Source organism: Myotis daubentonii, chromosome 9 (genome assembly GCF_963259705.1).
Source record: "Myotis daubentonii chromosome 9, mMyoDau2.1, whole genome shotgun sequence".
NCBI lineage: Eukaryota > Metazoa > Chordata > Mammalia > Chiroptera > Vespertilionidae > Myotis > Myotis daubentonii.
The window spans coordinates 42,254,140-42,276,801 of record NC_081848.1 but is presented as its reverse complement, the minus strand read 5'-3'; the positions used below and the strand labels follow the sequence as shown (position 1 = coordinate 42,276,801).

At 54.3% G+C, this 22,662-nt stretch overlaps 1 protein-coding gene across 1 annotated transcript in view; it reads left to right on the top strand.

The window, feature by feature from the left end:
• The window catches only part of ARHGEF17 (Rho guanine nucleotide exchange factor 17), a 56,073-nt gene that overhangs the window by 16,666 nt on the left and 16,745 nt on the right, over window positions 1-22,662 (top strand). Inside the window, exon 2 of the mRNA XM_059708510.1 lies at window positions 22,053-22,130. Within this exon, the coding sequence (XP_059564493.1) occupies window positions 22,053-22,130 (78 nt within the window). The remainder of the gene's footprint in view (window positions 1-22,052; window positions 22,131-22,662) is intronic.

Here is a 22,662-nt window from a genome sequence, read left to right as displayed (position 1 = left end):
GGCGTGCCAGATGGGCAGTTAACAGGTCAGCAGGCTGGAGGTTTGCAAAGTCCTGCAGGTGTGCAAAAAGGGCTGGGGATCTTCAAAGGGCTGGCGATTGTGGTTTCTGCAGCATAACTGTTCATCTTCCCATGATAATAGGCAGCTCCAAATGGGGAGGAAGGGCTGCATCTCCAGGTCAGCTCCAGCCAAGGTAGTACGTGCCTTCTTTAGCCGGAATAAGACAATCGTGGTTAACAGAGCATGATTAATATTTCTTACAATACTAGCTGGTTCCCCAAATTCTATTGCTGCCCCCTTTCAGTAGCAGAGCACTTCCTGTGCGCCCGGCACTGGTCCGATCACTTTCCGTGTATTCATTTAGTTCTCACACCACCATGTGGGGAGGTGCCCACATCCCTGTGACACAGAAGAGGAACCAACGGGGAAGTAGTTTGCCCAGGTTAGGAAAGCTAACCAAGTGGCGTAGTTCACGTTCAAACCCAGACAGTCTGGCTCTAGAATCCTTGCTTGTTACCCAGGCTCCTGGCTTTCAGGACTGCCTGGTGGGGGAGGTGTCATCCCCAGGGTGGGCGCATGTGAGGAGAGAGTGAATTTCAGTTTGGATATGGGGAGCCTAACTGGATTTACAATCACAGTCCTAGCCCCAGGAACTAGCACATAGTAGTTGCTTAATAAATATGGACGAGCTCAGTTTAATATGAGGGGCCCTCAGGAAGTGAGAAGAGGTGATAGAGGGAATGAGTGTTTCCTCTCCGATGTGGCCCTTTTCCTTGGTGCTGGAGAGCAACTGAGGTGGATGCTGGGCTCCCTGCTGGTGGAGAAAGCTGTGCCCAGGATTTTGGAGGGGTGCTGAGATGGGCCACAGGCAGAGGAAGGAGAGGTGGGTGGGGGCAGACCAGGCATTGCTGGCACAGTCCCGCCTGCCTGCAGTATCTGGAAAGCAGATCTCTTGGGCCATGGCCGGCATGACTCAAATGGAGGCAAAAGAACCTTCCATATTTGGACAAAGAGCCCAGAGAGGCCCAGACCCGCAGCCAACCCAGGCCGCCTCCCCCACCCCCAGCCTCCTGTCCTGTCTCCCACTGGGCCCCTGGCCCTGAGCCCTGTCCTAGGGGTTTAGCTCTGAGGCCGCAGGCAGCATTGTGGCACCCTCCCCTCGGTTATCAGGCCACCTTCCCTGTAGCCAGGCCTGGGCCATGGGTGCTGGGGAACACCCAGTGTTGGGCCCTGAGCTCAGGGTGGAGATGCAGAGAGGAGCCCTGGGAGAGCCAGGATGGAGGGGGTGTGCCCTGAGACCAGCAATTCCCACACTGAGGGTTTAGTTGACTGTAGACCCCACACACATCCCAGCATTGGCAAAGCCCAAGGTACATGACACATCGACATGTGTACACATACACTCTTTTTCAATCCTGACAAACTTATACCCATGAAGACATCTGTGCAGATGTTGGAAGTGAGGACCCAGGCTGAGAATTGCTCATACCTTCTTTGATGACAGCGAAGTTGGAATAGTTAGGAACAGCCAGATGTCAACAAGTAATGCAAATAGGCATTACCCATCTGGACAGATGTGAACAGAGCAGTCGTCCCTGCACTGAAACCCCTGAGTTCCCATCATGGGGCTACGCTGGGCAGTGGATGCCAGATCAGGTGAATGGGGAGAGCCTCAGCCCGCTTTCTGCCTGGAGCAGGGCCTCACTCCCAGGGGAGAAGCCCAGCGATTTGATGGAGGACTGGCGGTCATTGTCACTGGTGGAATAACTGAGCTGACTGCACAGTTGGTCCTTTTCTAATCAGCCCTGAGTAATTAACTCTGGGATCAGCCTGGATAATGGGTTTGGAGCCCAGGGTAATTTTAAAAGAAATTCCAGTTCCACTGCCATATACTGGTGCCTATATACACGGGGCTAGCCTGTGGGCTATAGGACTCATAGGAAGGAGTGCCTGCCCCAGGAGCCCCATCTGAGAACTGAGGCTCAGAAAGGAGAACAAGGAGGACCAGGGAGGCTTATGAGGGACGGGGGAGTGGCTGGAGCCTTGAAGGACCAGCAGGGCCTTGACTGGCAGAAATGGGGCCTGGCCCTTCAGGCAGAGAGAACCGGGAAGGCAAGGCCTGTGGTGGAAAAGCCCGGGTGCAGCTGGGGCACCATGAAGCTCCCTGGTTCCTGAGAAGTCAGTGGGTCCTGGGGAGACCGAAGACCAGCCCTGAAAGTCTGGGTCTGATCCCAAGCAGCAGTTTCCAAGCTTTTAAGAACAGTGGAGCCCTTTCTTTTAGAAGAATCTTGACACAGAACCATAAAACAGGTCAACTTGGGATTTTGTTGATTTAAGCGAAGGTGGGAGTGTGTCTGCCCCTTTGACCACATCTCCCCCCATGCACTTCCATGGAGCCCCTTAGGACGCAGGCAAAGAACCCTGTTTGGGGTAGAGGGGTCCTGCTAGAGAGGTTTAGGGCTGGGCAGGCCTCTTCCTTCAGCTTCTCTACAGGCTCAGAAGTTCAGCCTAGCCAGGCTCCACACCTCAGGGTTCCTATGAGCAGGCGATGCCCCCCACCAGGGGCCTATGGAGCTGGGTTATACCCCCACTTGATCAGGAGGACAACCTGATCATGGCGCCATGAGAAGACCCCAGTTGCAGACTGTGCCACCCTGGGAGGCCCTTTGAGAGAGATTGGAGGTGGCCCAGCTTGGTCATTGATCGGGGAGAGGTGGAGGCACATTCTTTAGAGGCCCAGGAATCCCCCTGGCTCACCTAGGTTGAGGTAATTTAGGTGAGAATAAGGAAGACTTCCCCAGTGATGAGAGTGAGTGAAAGGAGATGTGAATGGGGCGGGGGGGGGGGGGGGGGGGGAAGAAAGCCAGAGCTCTGAGCCTGGCAGTTTCGAGGCCCTTCAGGACCCAGGCTTTGCCCACCTCAGGCACCAGCCTTCCTGGCCTACCCCACAGCCTAGGCTCCCACTTCTTTGGCCACCTAAAACATTGGATAGTCGGAAATGCCAAGCATAAAGACGGGGAGGGAGCACCGAGCAGAGAGACCAGCACATGTGGAGGCCCCGTGTGTAATATGAGGGGTTGAGGAGCTACTATAGCCAGAGTGCGATATGGGTGGGGAAATTTGATGCTGGTGGGTCAACAAGGGCCAGGTCATCCAGGTGTCAGGAGTCAGCCTGAGTGCTCCTACTTGACCTGCATCCAGATGTGTTGTGTAGTGGTTAGAACAGACCTGGAGTCAGATGGCTTAGGTTCAGATTCAGCTCTATCTCTTTGCTGTGTGACCACCAGTAAATACTTAATCCTTCTGTGGCTCAGTGTATGCACTTGTAAATGGGCATGATGATGATGATGGCTCCTATTTATAGGGGTTTTGTGAAAATTAAATCTGATAATGCCTATGGGCTGGACTGGACCACTGACCACTGGGGGATCAGTGGGAAATCATAAAGCAAGCTGGAGGGGGAGGGAGGGTGATGGCCTGGCCTGGCTGAGGAGGGGTCCCAGGGATAGAGAAAAGTGGATGGGATCACCAAGAATAGCCTAGGGTCATCTTTGGGGGGAGGCAGTATGCTGAGTTCCTGAGGGGGGCTCAGAGTTTTCACCCGGGCAGTTGCTTGTAGGAAAGGAGCTAGGGGGCTGTGCAGAAGTGGGGTGGTATTCTGTGGGCTTGGGCTCTGCTGGATTCCCAGTGGCAGAAATCCCACCCTGCTGTAAAGTTGCCTGTTTCCACCCTCACTTTATAGACGGTATCTATGGCCAATAAGGGGGGGGGGATTGCCAGGACCTGAGGAGGGCTTGGGTAGCCTGTGAAAGAGGAATTTGACTTCTCTGCAGGAAGGGCTGGAGGCCAAGCTCCTTTCTGACTGCAATGTGGAGAGAGAGAATGTCCTGTAGGGGCATCACAGGTGAGATTGGAATTGTCCCGGAGGAGGCCAGTTAGGAAACAAGCCTCCAAACTCAGGGTCCCAGAGCAGCCGCACCCCCTTCATCCAGCCTCCATTCACTGGGAGCCCCCTTGGGACCTGGTCCTGTTCCGTAGGCTAGGCAGTACCCAACACACACAGATGAGGACACTGGCTGTGATCAGGCCTGGGACAGAGATGCCCAGGCGCTGGAGGAGCCCGGGGTGCCCCCTCAGGAGGGAGCCTTCAGAAGGGCCGGTCCTGAGGGGAAGCCTTTGAAGACTGAGGAGGGGAGGGCTGCAAAGGCTGTTCACAGCTGAGCCATGAGCAGGCAGCAGGGGCCAGGTTATGAGGTGATGTTTTATTTATTTATTTATTTATTTTTAAGTATATATTTTAATTGATTTCAGAGAGGGAGAGGGAGAGAGAGAGATAGCAATACCAATGATGAGAGAGAATCATTGATCGGCTGCCTCCTGCATGCCCCATGCTTGGGAATGAGCCCACAACCCGGGCATGTGCCCTGACCGGGAATCCAACAGTGACCTCCTGGTTCATAGGTTGATGCTCAACCACTGAGCCACGCTGGTCGGGTGTGGGGTGAAGTTTTAAACAATTCAATCTGTATATTTTAAAATGTGAATAAATATTCATATGGCTTAAAAATATCAAAAAGTCTCTTTCTGTCAGCCGCTTCACAATACCTACCCAGTCCTACCCCAGAACACCTGGGTATTAGTTCTCATGACTCCTATACACAGATACCAGCAAATGCCGGGTCTTTCCCCACTTTACTCACAGACGGCCTCACACTGTCCACACTGCTCTCCGCGTAGCATCGCTTGCAGCTCCTGCTCTATCATCACTTTCAGAGCTTCCGTATTCTTCCTTGTACTGTGTGATGTGAAGGCTGTTTCCGTTATTTTCCATCCTGCGCTGTTACAAACAGTGCTGCAGTGAACACACTCATTCATAGGTCATTTGCGTGGTGGCTGGTGTATTTGGAGGGCACCTTAGGAGTGGAATTGCTGGGACAGAGGTATATGTGACTCTAATTTGATGCTATCCACAGGAGTCCACCAAGACACGTGGTTCCCACAGCCTCACCAAGTCAGACCTTGGGGTACTTCCCCGTCTTGTAAGTGGAAGATGGCACCTGGGTGTGTTTTAGTTGGTGTTTATCTCACAAGGAGTAAGACTGGTCATCTGCCCACATGCCCAAGAGACATTTGGTTTTTTCCCTTTTCTGTGCACAGTTCATGTCCTTTGCCTGTTTTCCTATTGGGCTGTTGTCCTTTTTGTTTTATCAATTTCTAGGAACCTTTAAATACATGTTAGGGAGGTTAGTCCTTTGCTTGGGTTATGAGTTGCAGATATTTTTTTCCTGACTTGTCACTTGACTTTTGACTTTGTTTACAGTGTATTTTTGCCATGCAGAGGGTTTCATTTTTATGTGGTCTAATTTATCAAGTCTTTCATTTTATGGCTTCTGGATTTGGAGTCATGGTGAGAAAGGCCTCTCCCCCTCCAAGGTTATAAAGCAACTTCCTCATGTTTTCCTCTGGTGTTTTATGCTTTCTTGTTTTGTTTTCCATTTAAATCTTTGATCCATTTGGGATTTATCCTGGTGCGGAGCGTGAGTTATGGTTCCAACTCCATTTTTCCCCCAGTTGGCTGGCATGTTAAGCTGAGGAGTGACTTGGTCAGAATGGGAGTATCTTCCTGGGGTGGGTGTGAGGGCCAGCTGGAGGAGCCAGGCTGTGGCGGCTGAGGGGCAGGGGCCGTGGGGTGAGGGGAAGGGCTTGGGGCCACACCAGTGTGACACGATGGATGGTTGGAGGTGGGGCACAGACTGGTGGCATAGCATTCCCCAATCCTCATCAGTGCAAGTCCTAGCCCCTCTCTGGGCCTTGAAGGGGCCCTGGAGATCGCCCTGACCCTGGGCTGACTGTGGGAGGAGGCAGCCAGCAAGACGATGGAGGCACAGAGGATGGCCACAGACCCAGCCTGGATGAGGGCTGGGGCGGAGGGGAGAGTAACCAAAGCAAGACCAGTGGCCCCTTTGATGGATGGGGGCCCCAGGTGGCACTCAGGCTTGGTCAAAGTGGAATGGGGAGGGAGGGTGGCAGCAGAATTCATTGTGCTCCTGAAGTGGGCAGGCGGGAAGGCAGAGAGGGGTAGGCCGGGCAGCCATTTGAAAATACCCACCGAAGCCTGGCACTGCAGTCAAGGGAGGGGCAGGGCCTCTGCCAGCCTCTGACCCAGGAATGCTGGGGGAGCAGGCACATTGTCCGTTGTCTCAGAGGTGTGGGCCGGCCCAGCCATAGCCATTCTCGAAGGGCCTCTCCCCCTGCCGTGAAGCAGGCGTTCTTGTCTTCTCAGTGGAGAAATAGGGAAGCCAGAGTGGACCGACCCCGCCCCCGACTTCTAGTCCTATTGCTCCCATGGACTTGCTGTGCCACCTGGGGCAAGTCCCTGTCCTCTGGGGTCTCCATCCATCAAAGGGGCAACTGGCCTTGCTTTCGTTACTTCCCCCACCCCCAGCCTCACCCAGGTTCCAATTTGGACTAGAGCTGGAAAGAGATCTTGAGGTCCATGCCTCTTTCCTCTTTACAGATGGGGAAACTGAGGCCATAGAGGGGACCCTGCCCCCTGCCCTTTGCTCTTCTTAACTTTCCTGGCCTCTGGACCTTCCCCCCTGCCCCCAGCATGGCTTGTATCAACTCCCCGCCCCCACTCCTGGGCCCCAGTGGTCACATTCCAGGGCTGCCATCGCCATGGCAACAGCCAGCTCACAGGGCCCCTCCTCTCAGGGCTTTCCACCAGGCTGTTGTCCAGGGAGGAGGCAGAGAGGGCCTCCTGCCCCTGGGGGACTGGAGGGGTTGGAGGTGGAATAGGGAGGAGGTCAGACCCAACTGATTTCTCGTGTGTTTCCCAAAGGAGAAAATGGAAAAGGCACAAAGTGCTGCCAGCAAATGCTACTCTGTTATCCCACAGACAGTGGAGGGTCAGAGGTGGTCACCTGGGTTGGGACAAGGGACCCCCCCCCCCCCCCCCCAGAAAGCCTCTCCCAACCTCTCACTGGAGAACCACCCCATAGAAGAGTCTAAAACCAGAGGATTTAGAATGGGAAATGGGAGATCCTAAGGTCTCCACCATCCATTTCTAAGGCCATCCAGGGACTATGGGGCCCAGCCCAGCTTGGGCTTTCTCCCAAGCAGACCTGCCCATGGTGGAAGGAGCTACCATGGTACCGTTGGAGAGGGTGAGATCCTTGGTCTGGGGGTAGCAAGCAAGGGCTGCTGAGGGAGGCCAGCCCGGGTCCGGGGCTGGCCCAGCCAACCTCTGATATGACTTGCCTTCTAAGGTCCTGTAGTTTTTCATAACAGCCAGTATTTATTGAGAACTCTTTGTTCCAGACACTGTGCTCAGCAAGTCCTATTTTCTATTATATAGATGAAGAAACGGAGGCACAGATGTGGGCTTCCTGGAGGGCAGAACAGCCATCCGTAAGGGTGGTCTCTGGTTTTGCCCTCCTTCTTCCAGGGACCCAGCCCACTGTTAGATTCTGGTGTATGGCGTTTTGCCGCCAGCCTTTTCTCCTTGCAGGTACATATGGGTGTATGTTTCATACTGTTGAGATGATACAGCATGTATGTTTCATGCTTCTTTCCTTTATTATTCCACGGAACATTTCTCCTTGGCGTTTTAGCTCCCTCCGTGTTGTGACGAAGGCAGGTGCTGTGGGCGTCCTCCTTGGGCCTCCTGGTGCTGGGAGTCTGGGCTGCTATCTGGGTTACTCCCTTGGGCTGGAAGGCCCCCCTTCTCCTTCACTGTGGAATAGATGTGGACAGTCTGCCTCCTCGGCCACTGGGGGAGTCTGCTGTGAGACTTGGAGCAGGCTCTTCCCTGCACCCACCATCCTCTTGTGTAAAGCAGGAGGCTTCACTCGAGGTTCGAATAAATACCTGTAAGCAGCACATGGGAGCCCCTCAAGAAAGATTCACTCCTATTTGTCTGTCATTGCCCTCTTCCTGTACTCAGGTACAGGTTACGTGCTTTTCCCAGCTCCCACAGCCGGTCAGTGGCAAAGGGGGTTTTGAGCCTCACCACCTCTTTAGTCCTGAGAAGCTGGGCAAGTTACGGCTTTTCACTGAGCCTTGGTTTCCCCACTGAGTTGCTGTGAGGATCTGATTCAATGGGCCATTCAAGCCGTTAGTATAGCGGTTCTCAACCTGTGGGTCGCGACCCCTTTGGGGGTCGAACGACCCTTTCACAAGGGGTCGCCCAAGACCATTGGAAAACACATATATAATTACATATTGTTTTTGTGATTAATCACTATGTTTTAATTATGTTCAATTTGTAACAATGAAAATACATCCTGCATATCAGATATTTACCTTATGATTCATAACAGTAGCAACATTACAGTTATGAAGTAGCAACGAAAATAATTTAATGGTGGGGGTCACCACAACATGAGGAACTGTATTAAAGGGTCGCGGCATCAGGAAGGTTGAGAACCACTGCTTTAGTAGCGTGTGGAGTGCTGGGTGGTGCCATTTACTGGTGACATTGCAGCCGTAGCCTAGAGAGACTGCGGCTTCAAGACTGCAACTCCAGAAGCCCAGATGCTCAGAGGAGGAGGGGAGTGGGCAGATCTGAGTTATCAGACAGCTTCCTGGAAGAGGTGGCTCCAGCTCTGGGGCCTTGGGAGAGTCTAGTCTAGACCTGCTCAAGCTGACCTTCAGCCGTGAATCTTGTGCAACACACACACGCACATATGACTTGCTGCCCTGGCACTAAGGCTGGACAGTAGTTGCTGATAGAGAGCAAAAAGGCTTAGGAGCTGAGGCTGCCTCTGATCAGCCCAGGGCAGAGACCACTTCTGCCAGCATGGCCCAGGCCCAGTGACAGCGCCCTGGAGGCTGGGTGGAGGGATCTGGATCTGGGCAAGGCATGGTCACTGTCGCTGGTCATCTCCACCATCCTAGACTTGCCTCGTATGATAGGAGGGGGGCTTCTCTGGGCTCTGAGTTGGGCCAGGGTCACCAAGGCTCACTGCAGGGCCAGAGTGACTGATGGATAGAGCTTGCTCCCCTCTGGGAGTGTCCCTGGGTCCTAGAATAGGCGAGGGGCAGAGAAGATGGGGGCCACACTGCCTCTCAGCTGGCTGATCCCCTTTGGACAAACTATAGTGGAAGAGACCCAAAGGCCTGGATCTACCCTCAGCGGACTGCCTGCTGCCCTGGAGGGTCACGAGAATCTTTCCTCTCTGGACCTCGGTGCCCGTATGTAAAATGGGAAGGAATCTTCAAGAGAGGATTGAACATGGACATTCCAGACTTGCTCTGTGCATTCATTACACTGATACTTGCTGTCATCCATGCACTAATTCGCAAATATGTATGTACCAAAGCTCCTACTGTGAGCCAGACGATGCTGAAGTCTTTGAGCTCGAAGGGGAGGGAGCACCTTTGCCTTGTTATATCAGTATCCTAGCCTAGAACAGAGGTCAGATTACTAGGTTAGTAGGAGCTGATAACACTTCAGTCTCCCCTGGGCTTTTGGTGGTGTCTGAGTAGATTTCTCACACCTGGTAAGTGTGGAAGATGGCCTCTTTTGGCTGGTGGCGGGGGAGGGGTTCGAGAGACCCCAGGACCATAGCTACAGCTCAGACAGGCCCTGCCTCCCTCCTCCCTGCCTCTTAGCTCCCTGGGGCTCTGGCCTGAGGCTGGCCTGGCTTTTCCCAGGGTGCCTGGCCCATAGCCCAGTGAATCATCTTCCGCTCTAGAGGCGGGACACCCCATCCCACCCCAACAACACACACTCAAATGTAGCTCTCACCCCCTCCTCCCAGCTTGTGCCTGTGTCCGAGGGAGGAGAGGAGAGGACAGAAGAGGCTGGACACAGACACTGGATAACTTCCGTTCTCACGATCCCTCACCCCAGCCTCTCTGCAGGCTGGAGAACTGGGTGGTGGCAAGGGAAGGAGCCCTCCTTTGCAGAGCACCTACTGTGCAGTAGGTGTTCGCCCTCATTTTTCAAGTCAGGGAATAGGCTGAAGGGAAGCGATGTTTGTAGCAGCAAGAAGGTAGTGGTACTGGCCCCCAACCGCATGGGCCCGATTGGCTGTGCAGTGTTCTGTGATGAGCAAAGTTTATGTGCTCGCTTCGGCAGCACGTATACGATGAGCCAAGTTTAAACGTTTTGAATGAAATAACTTTTAGTACTGGGAGGGGAAGACTCTGGAAGCTGGCTTATCCACAAATTCTGATCCAGAGCTGGGACCACAGGCCAGACCACTACTGTGGGCAGAAGTGGTGGGTGCATTTCCTGGGAGCTAAGGTTGCCAGATTTAGCAAATCCTACCCCGAGACTTCATCAGATTCCCAGTGGCATCTCTTCTTCCCCTCAAGGGTGGGGCAACTTGCCCCCTGACTCAGATGTGGGGCCTAGAAGAGCTGGGTTTGTTTTTTTCAGCCTGTAAAATGGAAGTGATCGTCCCAGCCTCTTGGGCCCTGGAGGTGAAGCTATGCAGAGCTTACTAGCTCATCAGGAGATGTTTTCATATCTATTGGGATCTGTCTATCCATCCACCTTCTCCCCCCACCCCCCACCTCCTGCTTCCGGCCATTATCATGACGTCAAGAAGCTTCTTCCCAGGCTGGAAGATCCAGCTGTATCTTCTTGAATATAAGGGGAAGGGGCAGGGGAGAGGAAAGAAAAAAGAAAAGGGGGGGGAAACCCACATGAACCCACATGTAAAAAAATACATGTTAAATCAAACCCATGCACCATAGCCCCTGCCATGCGGGCCTCTGCTGCCACCTGTGGGACATCTGGTAGAATTTCAGTTTCCGGAGCCCCAGCCCTCTCACTAAAGCCTGGATCCTGGCAGGGAAATCTGGGGGGAGGGCCAGGTTGTCCATCTGCCATCTCTGAGCATGGCCTCATTGACCCGCCTCCCTCAGGGAGCCTGGTGGGGAAGTTAGCATCCACCTGAGCCCCGCCCACTTATTCACTGAGGGGGAAACTGAATCCCAGAGTGGGGAGCAACTTGGTGAAAGTCACAGAGCAAGTCAGTCAATCAACTGATACGTATTATGCACCTACTGTATGTCTGGGCCACGGCTGTGAACACGGAGAGAGCAGGTCTTTGCCTTTCCTGACCTTGTAGTGGTGGTGGGGAGGCAGACACAGCGCCCTCCCTCCTATTCCATCTCGATATTCCCAGTCATCCCGGGAAGAGAACCCAGCCCACCAGCACCTGTGCCAGGTGCTCGGGGTTGGCTTGACTCCTCATTTATGTGCTTTGTTACCGTGGTGAAATCGCTCAGGCCGCTCGGTGTGCTGAGTGTCAGAATCAAATTCCACATCAGACTTCACTACCTCAGGCAAGTAGCTTCACTTCCGGGCGCCTTTGTTTACCCATCTGTCAAGGCCATGATAGTAATCCGTAGCTCAGAGGGTTGGTATTAGGATTAAATGAGCATTAAAGTGGCTGGGCTGAAATCACCTTCTAGGCATCCTCCCTCACAAATCTGACATTCCGGCTGGCATTTGGGCGGAGCCTCATCTGGGCTGTCAGCTGGAATACCCCACACATGGCCTCTGCATGTGGCCTGGACTTCCTCACAACGTGGCAGCTGGGTTCAAAGAATGAGAGACTTGCCCTTGCTGGTTTGGCTCAGTGGATAGAGCGTTGGCCCTCGAACTGAAGGGTCCAGGGTTCGATTCTGGTCACGGGCAAGTACCTTGGTTGCAGGTTCCCTGGCCCTGGCCTGGGTGCATGTGGGAGGCAACCAACCAATGTGTCTCTCTCACATCGATGTTTCTCTCTGTCCCTCCCTCTCCTTTCCACTCTCTCTAAAAATCAATGGAAAAATATCCTCGGGTGAGGATATATATTTTTAAAAAGGATGAGAAACTCGAGAGAGCAATGTGGAAATACAGTAAAACCTCGACATGAGGACTAACTTGGGCGAGGGGCTATCTGTTAAAGCTGAAAGTCCATTACATAATAAAGTAGGTTTTCCGAATGCATATGTTAAAAATTTGACAAATTCGTTAGTTTACCTGTTTTTACTTATGTAGACAGGTTTGTGTAATTAAAATTAATATTTATGCCCGGCCAGCGTGGCTCAGTGGTTGAGCGTCAATGTATGAACCAGGAGGTCATGGTTTGATTCCCGGTCAGGGCACATGCCTGGATTGTGGACTCAATCGCCAGTGTGGGGCGTGCAGGAGGCAGCCGATCAATGATTCTCCCTCATCATTGGTGTTTCTTCTCTCTCTGTCCTCTCTTCCTCTCTGAAATCAATAAAAATATATATTTTTAAAAATTAAGTATTTATGAAAAGTTTAATTTCACAGACAAGTTTTCTATATGTATTACAGTAATTTTAAATTTATGCTGAATAGGTCTGGTAAAAGCGTGCATTCACCATCTCAAGTGAACCACTGGGCACGGCTGGGCGTGGCTTAGCGCATGTCAGAACATCAGCCCCCGCTGTTAAAATCGCTGTAGAAGGTCACACCATACAACGAGGGCGCCAGTTACCACAAGGGGCCTGGTGTGATCACCTGCTAATAATTTGCTCAACATCGTTTATGAGCGGTGACTCTTGGATTTAAATATGTAGACTATAGTTATACATATGTAATATTTAATGCCAGCGAAATCACTACAGTGTTTTTTCCAACTTTTGGCCTATTCGCTCAAATTTGTTTAAAAGAACAGTGAATTAATAACCAAAAAAAACCTGTTAAGTTAGTGATAAGCAAATCTTGGTTAATAGCATTTTTAAATTAACAGGGTGTTAATTTTCACATGACATATGGGTGAGAAATTTTGTCTGTTAAATCTGAAATTTGTTACATCGAGGGCCGCAAAATCAAGAGTTGACTGTACACGGCATTTGTGTGGCCTGGCTTTGGATGTCACAGAGTATCCCTCTGCTGTCCTCCGTTGGCCATGGCAGTCACAAAGGTCCATCCAGTTTCAAGGAGCGGGGACTTAACGCTCATCACCCTGTGGGAAGAGGGCCAGTGCCTCACTGTCAGAAGAGCATGTGGGCTGGGAAATGTGATAGCTTGCCAAGAAATGCAGTCTGCCGCACCTCCCTGAGAGGATTCGGGACTGTTTATCGATGAAATAATAACTCAGTCGATGAAGTGAGAGTGATGTAAAGTACTTAGCTCCTGCCTGGCACGTAGTGAGTTTTTAGTAAACAGGAGTTATAGCTATTTTGGGTTATTATTGGAGTGGTCCCTTCATTTTCCAACTCTGCCACAGAACTGCACGGACCATCACCCACAGACAGGCTGTGCACTAGACCAGCGGTCGCAACCGGTGGTCCGCAGACGGCTGCACTAGACCACTGACGGGCATACACAGACACAGGGATGTGTCCCACGGGACCCATGTGGTGTCCGTCATAGCTGCACCTCCAAGTGCACACAGAGGCGCACCTAAGCAGGGCAGTGGCCCTTTGGCAGGAAGGACCTGAGGCTCCTGAGGCACTTGATCGCTCCTTTCTATTCCCAAAGCTCATTCCACAGAATTCTGGGGCTCCCCGGAACAGCCAGTCCCAGGGGAGCCTGTGGCTTGGACGCTGCCCTTGCAGCTGCCTATGGAGCCTCGAGAGACTCTTCCTTCCAGAAGGGAGGGTTCGCAGGGGACAGGCTATGACGTGGGGCTGCCTGGGGAAGAGAGGGAAGGAGAGGGAAGGGGTCTCAGGAACAAATGGAGACACGGAGGCCCCAGGAGGGGAAGCATCTGGTTCAAGTCACATCATGAGGACGTGGTAGAGCCAGAATTTGAGCCTCAGCTATCTTGTTCAAGTTGGCCCTCAGTTTTTATACCAAGGAGTCCCTCTTCTGGAACCTTTGTCTCATTGATGAAGCTAAGGACATGAGCGGCCATCAGTGAAATGGATGGCCCACTAGATTGCGAACATCCGGCACTGACTCCGTGTCCATGGACACCCGTGGGGTCAGGACCGTCAGGTGGTCCGTGAGGACTACTCACCAGGGCTCGGTTCCCAGCAAGGAGGGTCTCCGCATGGCTCATGGGCAGCATTTTGTCTCCCACCAAAACCCCCTGCGACAGGAGCACCTGCTGGGTCGCTGCCTCAGCACAAATGAGGCTGAGCTGAGTGCGTGAGGCCAGGGGAGGTGGAGGGGGTTCTCCCAGGAGGTGGTGGGTTAACAACATGGGGCCTATAAAAAACAAGCCCAGCTACAGTGGCTCAGTGGCTTGCTTGTCTGCCTCTGAACACACCCTTATGTTGAGCGTCAGCCTGTGGTGCACCCAAGTGTTGCCGGGGTTGCTGGGGTCAGGGCGCATGCCTAGGTTGCGGGTTGATCCCCGGTCTCCAGAGTGACGAAGGCAGCGGATCGATGTTTCTCTTTCTTCTTCCCCTCCCCTCTCTCTCCCCCTCTCCCCTTTTCTCTCTCTCAGCATATCCTCTGGTGAAGATGGGAAAAAAAGGGGGACATGGGGCCTGGAGGCGGCCACTGGTCTCCTCCCCTTTCCAGTAAGGTGACCCCCCTGAACCTTAAATGGGGAATGACAGTAACCAACCATCCTTTGATATTGGGGTGCTTTGGGGATTACAGGAGCCAGCCAGGGTTTGGAAAGCCCTGGGATGCCTGGCACCTGACAAATGTTCAAACAGCATTAGTGGTGGTGAGAATTCTAAGATTATGGAGTTCCCGGTGTTCCAGTTTGGGTGGCCCCGGAACCCAGACTCTCCTGGCAAATATTTCTATAGAGCCACGCAGATGTGAAGGCTAGATGGGACCCTTGCCTCAGAGCCTGCATTTCTCCTTCATAACCCGCACTGCACTTGTCATTTCTTTTTCAATTCCTTCACACACTGTTGTGCCCAGCAGGCACAGTCCTCTTTTCTCACCTTTAATCCCTAGCACAGTGCTTGGTACCTAGAAGGTACTCAATACATATTTATTGAACTAGTCAACAAAGGAATAAAATAAAACTCAGTGAACTATTGACATATGTATCTGTGCCTCCATTCATTTGTGATTTCATTCATTATTCTGTTCACCAATCCATTTATTTACTCCTCTATCATCATTCCATCCTTTCACTTATTCAGCCATTCATTATCCATCCATTTGTCCTTCCATATGTCCTTTCTCATCATTGGGTCCCCAATTGGTCGAGCACCAGCTGTAAGACCAAGTGGCCCCAAGTGGTCAGTGTCCCAGTGCAGGGTGGGGGTGTGTTCAGAGGCAGGCTAGCAAGGTTTGGGGGTTCTGTCGGAGATGAGGAAGCTATCAGCAGACCTGGTGGAGGTAGGGAGGGTTAGGTATTTCTCAGGGCTGGCACATGGTAGGGGGAAGGGGTGTATGTGTTGTGGAGGGGTGTGAGGTTGGAGAGGAGGGCTGGGTAGACCTTTACCAAGCACCTCATATACTTATAAAAACTGTTCTGAGCCAGACTCACCCAAACAACTGCAGGGACCCAAAAGGAAAAATCAATGCCTGAAACAGGAGCTCAGAGGAATAACAGAAGCAGACCTACACAAGGTGTTCCCTAGCCCCACCTCAGATCCCTCACCTGACAGCCTCCAGGCTCCAGTGCTGCGATATGGACACCTTGGACATCCTAATTAAACAGCTGTGTGTTCCTGGTCCTTCTATCAGCTTCCTTTCATAGTCTCACCCACCCCTTTGTTGCCATGGCAACAGGCTGGGATCTAATTAGCCATCTTTAATGAAACAGCAGCAAGCAGTGCCTTTGGCACCAATCCCCACCCCCTTCTCCAGGCTGAGCGACCACATACCTTTAGATTTCTTGACCTCGGGACCTTGTTCAAACCCTGCCTCCTATAGGAAGCCCTCCCTGTACCCCCAAGGCAGCAGTGACTCCCTCTGCTGAGCCTTCTGAGTGTGGTCTGAGAGCTCCTAGATACCAGCCAGAGTGGATTTATTTCGGCAGGACCAGGCCTGCTGGAGCTGTTGAGGGAATGGATACACCTCACTTCCGAGCCCAAGCTATGCCTCCCCCTTCCCTCCAACTACTCAGGAAATGAGGCCCTGTACAGCTGGAGAGGGTCAGGTGGGGGAAAGGGTGTTCTGAATGAAAGCTAACGGTGGATTAAATAGCTGGAGCCGAGGGGAGACGGAGAAGTTCGCCCATCATTTATGTGGCACAAACTTAGCACTTGGAGAGCACCTCTCAGGGGTCAGGCTCTGCCCCCGAGTGCAGCCTCTGGGAGCATCCCCACCCGTGTGGTGCTCACTGCTTTGGGGCCTGCTGCCAGGTGTGGGTCACCCTGGTTCTCTTGGGGAATTCTCTGGTCCTGTTGTGACTATTGGCTACTTGGGAGCTGTCTATTGGGGAGTTAAATTTTTAGTGTTAGATATTTTGGACTCTGAGCTGGCCAGGGCTGCCAGAGCCTGAGTCCTGCCTTCTCAGGAGAGGATGAGGAATAATTCCCGTGGATGGGTTGGGGTGGACTCACCCGGTTGGGGGCTGAACAGGGGGAGGGGAGACAGTGGGGCAGAGGGGGATAGGAGGCTGAAAGGGCCAGCAGGAGAGGTTGAGCCTATTCCATGGGGATGCCAGGGGAGGTTGTGAGCAGGAACTTTGGGCTGGCTTGCTGTGTGAGGAGAAGGGAAAAGGAAGAGTTAATGGGGGGTTGTGTATTAGCCAGGGCTCTGTGCAGAGTGGGATGGCCCAGAGGTAAGCTGCAGTTCCCAGGGATGGGCATCAATCTGGCAGTTGCTCAAATGTAAATTACAAACAATGACACCTGGTTAAGAAAAACAGAATCTGAGAGCAAGTGCACCTGACCTAATCTGTGGATCAGGGAGGGCTTCCCTGAGGAGGTAACATTTGCACTAAGACAGCCTTAAAAGAAAAGAAAAAGTGCTCCGGAGGGAAGAGGCCTGGGCCAAGCCCCTGAGTGAGGCCGGAGAGTCTGGTCTGCTTCTACAAGTTAAAACAGAAGTGATGAAGTTATTAAGCAGGGGGCGGGAGGCGGTGGATGGAGAGAGTTTGGATGATGGAGTCAGGAGGTCTCCACTGTGCAGGAAATCCAGCTACAGCAGGTTTGAAGGAGGGAGTCAGTTGAGGGTTTGGTGAGCGTGGGAGCTCTCAGTACACAGGGAAGCATGAAGTCTGAAGCCAGCCAGAGCTGAGGCACAGCAAAGGGTTCCCCCCAGTCAGCTGCCGGCTGTACCAGCGGCCCCCTGGTGGGGGTGGGAGCTGGTGCAAAACAAGTTCACCCCGCGCTCCCCCTCCCCCGTCCTGGTTAAGGGGTCTGGGATAGGATCTGACAGTACCTGGGATTTGAGGGGCTGGTGGTGGTGGTGGTGGTGCGGGATGTAAATGCCTGAGCCCCTCCCCATGGGGGTGGGTTGTGGGGGGTGGAGAGGGATAGGACTGAACCCTCTAGGACTAATTCAAGTACAGGACACTGGTCGACTGGGTGGGGTGGGAGGAGGGATACTGGGGGTGTGCCCTTCCCCTGGTAGCCCCGCGGTCAGGCCCGAGTGCTCGCCAGGGGAGGACAGTGTCCGTGTTCAGGCAGGCGTCTGTGTGCATCTTTAAATATGTCTGTGTCTGGCTATAGTAGTGTGAACATGAAACACGTGTGCACCTGTGTGCTGCACAGGGTCGGGTTCATGCTTGTCAGGGTTTAGGTTTGTACAGGACTGTGCTGATGTATGTGCTCTTGGCTCTCACCCACGCGTGGATACGAATCTAGGCAGGAGAGCAGGTGTCCATGTATGTGGGCCTGTTCTGTGTAGGTATGTGCATGCCCCTGCGTGTGCCTCCGTGGGTGCAGGTGGGGACAAAAAGTGCGTCACCGAGTGCACTCGCCTTTGCCCATGGGCGTGCACCGACTGGCGTGTGCTCAGAGGTGATGTGTCCGCTGGACCGGAGAGACCCGGTTGGGCCGCGCAGAGGGCGGGACTTCGCCCGCCACGCCCCACCCCCACCCCCGCCCCGGCCCCCTTCAGCCCCCGGCGCCGGCGGCGCCAGGCTCGCGGGCGCGTTGGCTGAGCTGTGGAGGTAACAGCGTAGCGATCAGATCGATGCTGGAACTGACGCTGTGACCGCACAGCGGCGGCAGGGCTGAGCCCTCGGAGGGAGGGAGGGAGGGGCCCCGCCGACCCGGCGTCCCCGCCCGTCCGGGTGGCAGGTCGGCCGGCCGTATGCTGCAGATGGTGAAGACCCTGGCCCAGTTCACCATCGCGCTGGAAGACATGCGCGATCTGGGCCCGGCCGCCGCCTCCGGGGAGCCCGCCGAGAACAGCAGCGCAGACGCTGAGGACCCTGGGGAGGCCCAGGTACCGGGAGAGGGAGAGGGAGGGGCAGCCAGGAACTTGGGCCAAGGCCTAAAATCCATCTGACCCGGGCCTGGGGGAGACATGGACAGATGCTGGGGCGCGGGACCGGGGGACATAGGATCAGACACATCAGCTGCCTGACCCGGGGGTGGGGGCTCCGTGGCAAGGGATGGGGGCAGGGAGGATTGGAGGTGTGTGAGGAGCCCGGGCAGCGGTGGTGTGGCTGCAGCGCACTGGGGTTGGGTGCCACCAGGATGCAAGCTTAGGATGGCAGAAGGGCTGGCAAACTCAGCTGGGATGGGAGGCCTGCACCCTGAGACCCGCCTAGCGAGACCTAGCAGTGCTTCACACAGTGATATGGTCAGCATGCAGTGAGCGACCCTTGCCTGGGGTGGCCTGGGTCCGAGGCTCAAGAAGGGGCCTGAGGGAGTTTGCAGGTATGTGTATGTATGTATTAGTGTGTGTGTATGTATGTACTAGTGTGTGTGTGTGTGCTAGTATGTGTGTATGTGTGTACTAGTATGTGTATGTATGTACTAGTATGTGTGTGTGTTGGTGTGTATGTTGAGGGGAGAGGGGGCGCCCTGCCACTGCACCCACAGGCCCTGGAGGTGTCCTGCTGAGGTGTCCGTTCCTGGGTCTCAGGGGCTGTGTCCATGGCTTTGTGTGTCTGGGCCTGGATCGATCTGCTCCCCCAACTCCAGTGGGGACTGTGGTTCTGTCTTCCTTCCTGTGCTATGTTGTATGTTTCTCTCTCCACCACCTCATCTTTGGGCTGAAGGCCCTGGTTCTCAGCTGGGTGACTTGGCTGCATTTTTTTTCTCTGTGTGGAGTGTCTGGCCTTTATGGCTTCTCTCTGCGTGCATGTGTCTCTGTCTTCATGCCCTGTTTATTGGGGTCTCAGGTTTGGGTCGTGATGTCCCAGGCACACAGGTAGGAGGAGCCCCCCTCTCCCCTCTTCCTGCTGTACCCCTTCAGCCCCCACCTCCCTTCCCACTTCAGCGCCCCATGTAATGAAGGGTTGGGGCTGGGGCTGTTGAGGGATGAGGGACTCGGAGGGGAGGCTGGGCCTACAGGGCTGTCCCGCCCAGAACAGGTGGGCCTGCTGATCTGGTTGACAGCTGCATTGCCCATCGCTGCTTCCCCTCAGCCCCCACCCCCACATACGCTCACCCGTGTCTGGGCATGTGCAGAGGGTGCTTGTGCAGTGACGGGGAGCTGGCCTTGTTTTCTGTGCCTCTACCTGACAGCTGAGTGACAGCCTGCTGTGCTTTTAAGCAGAGAGGAGCCTGGGAACGGCAGGCACTGCAGACAGCCTCCCTGCACGAACTGCCCCAGCCTCCGGGCCTAGCGGCCCAGCATCAGCCCTGCCTCCCTTAGGAGGCCTCCCTGCATGGCCCTCACTGCCGAGCCTGGCAGGGCTGGGCCAGGGGGGTAAGCGCCCCTAAGGCCCGGTCCGCCTCTCAGGGAGCCCTGTGGCCAGCAGGCAGACGGACGGACACTGATAAGTGCCTCGCTGAGGTGGAGGAAGACGGGATCGTGCAGGCCCAGTGTGTTTGGAGAGCGCTGCTCTCTCCCTGTGTCTTTGTTTTCACAGTTCTGGGAGGGAGGTGTCATTCCCTTTTGTAGAGGAGAATGTGGAAACAAGTGCTTAGGTAACCACCCAAGTCTCATAGCTGGTAAGGTCCGAGCTGGAGACCCCATGGCCCGCAGCTGGCTGGTCAATCTGGGCAAGAACTCCGGGTGCTGGGGCCCTAAGAGTCAGATTGAGGCAGCTGAGGGGACGCTGGTCCTGGCCCTACAGGACGGCTCTGGCTGTGTGACCTGGGCAAGCCATGCCTCCTCTCTAACCTGACTCCTCACCTATAGGAAGTGAAGATGACAGCTCCGCGTCATAGAACTCTGAGCGTGAGGCTGGAATGAGGCCATATCTGTGAAGTGCTGAGACGTCCCTGGGGGACAAGGCGGGAGGGTGATCTGGGCTTTTCCTTGGGCCTGGATGCTCTCCCAAACTCCATCCGAGGGTGGGCCCAGCTCATGCTACCTTCTACTGGAAGCTGCTCTGATTGTTTTTAACAGTCTCAGAAGCGCTGTGAATAGACGGTCTGAAGCTGGGGCTCTGAGGCAGGGCCTGGTGCCTTCTCATCCAACAGAGCACAGGGCCGAAGGGGGTGTCAGCACCCACCCCACCCCAGATCTTCTAGAATAGGAGCCCACTTTTCTGAGTGTGCTTCATTATAGGACAGGTTTGAAGACATGCCTAACCCCTGAGTCCCTGAGTCAGAGGTGGGGCGGGGGGCAGGGGCCTGAGGCAGGCATACCACAAGCCAAAGGGGTGAGCAGTGGCTGGAACAGGAGGCTGGACAGTCCTGGGCTTGGGTCTGCTCAGCTGGCAGAGACCCTGGGCACCGCTGTGAATCCCTACCCTGGGGGCCTCCTTGGGGTGGGGATGGAGGGATGCTGCAGACAAGGACACTCGGCTTGCGTTGCCCCGTGCACTCAGATCAGCAGGCCTTGGTAGCTGGGTCCTGAGGTAGACGCTCTGGGCAAGCTGAGGCCTGAGAGGGAGTGGAGAGGGAAGAATAAGCCCCAGCGATCTGGGACCCAGAGGAGTTAGGGGCCTTGCTCAGGACCACTCCAGAGACTTACAGGAGACGGGGGTGGAGTCCGCCTGGGAAGGCTTCCTGGAGGAGGGGCCACGGAGGCACAGGGATTGCTGGTGAGGGGCAGTAGGAAGCGAGTCCCAGGAAGTTGGACACAGGGAAGGCATCCCAGGCCAGTTTCCAGAAAAGTCTTCCCACAGAATAGGGGCTGCCCTGTCCCTGCGGGTGTGGGTGCAGAGTTTGGGAAATCCCAAAGGGACAATACAATTCATCAGATTTTCAGAATGGAGGCATTGGTGCTTGGGTCTCCTTTTCCTCGTTTTTAAAACGGGAAGAATAGTAATATCTACCTCACAGGGTGGTCAGAGAGACGAAATAATATATAATGCTTAGAACAGAGCCTAACACAGAATAGGGCTCAGTTAAGCTCTTAATGAGAGAGCTGGGACCCAGCCTTGTCTGAGAGCGTCTGATCCTGCCCCCTCCTGGCTCTGATTTTTGGGGCCAACCTCATCTCTCTGGGCCATCTTGTCTTCAAACTGTAGCAGGGGTGACAGTTTTACTCTCAGGGGGAAGCACAACCAGGTGGGGTCTGACCCCACAGCACTGAGCCTGAGGTGGGGTTTTCAGAATTGGCAGCTGGAGTGGGGGATGGCCTGGAGCAGGGGTGGGCAAACTTTTTGACTCAAGGGCCACAATGGGTTCTTAAACTGGACCGGAGGGCCGGAACAAAAGCATGGATGGAGTGTTTGTGTGAACTAATATAAATTCAAAGTAAACATCATTACATAAAAGGGTACGGTCTTTTTTTTTTTTTTTTTTTTAGTTTAATTCATTTCAACCGCTGGATCCGGCCAGATCTGGCCCGCCCGGGCCGTAGTTTGCCCACGGCTGGCCTAGAGGCATCCTCCTTTGCAAATGCAAGAGGTTATTGATTTTTTTTTTTGAGTCCTTCTCAGAAGCCCAGTAAGGGAGCCCAAAAGTAACCGTGGGAAGGGGTGGAAGAGCCAGGCGCACTCTGGGGAGGAGGGAGATGCAGGGCAGGGTCCTCCCCACAGTAGGAGCATGTGAGCAGAGAGCTGGCATAATGGAGGTCCAGGGCACCTTGGAGCACAGCCAGCAGCCCTGGGTGGTGGCAAACCGTAAAGGCCAGGGAGAGGGTGTGGGTGGGCTCTGGGCCCATGTGCACTGCCCACCCTTTACCTTCTGTTCCCCAGGACATGCGGAAGCACGTGACCATGACCCTGCTGGACACGGAGCAGTCGTATGTGGAGTCGCTGCGCACCCTGATGCAGGTGAGGCTCACAGCCCTCCCAGGCTCCCACTTCATGGACAGGGAGCCGGGGTCAGAGGTAGAGAGGAGTGACCCTGGGACACACCGCCCTCCGTAGAGAACTCCCCAGGCGGCTACCCCAGGGGAGGAAGCCTCCTCCAGGGCAGGAGAGAATGCAGAGGGCCTTCATGAGGCCAGACCAGGCTACGCCAGGGCAGAGGCTCCTTCACCCCACTGCCCTTCCAACTCCCCAAGGCAGCCGGAGCCTGAGCTTGGGTTGTAAAGCCCTCTGGTGTACCCCCTCTCCATTTTATTCATGGACTGAGCAAGTATTTGTTGAGGGGAATGAAACGTTAAGCTCCTGCATGTGAGGCCCTCCAGGGGCAGGAAACACAGGGACAAACAAGAGAGACAAGCCCCTGCCACGGGAGCTCAGTCCTGCTGGGGGCCTAGGTGAGTCTGTGGGCACTCCTGAGGCATCGAAGGGACAACTGTGCGTCATGGGATCAGCGCATTTTCCCGGGAGGACATCTGGCTTCCTCCTGAACTGTCTT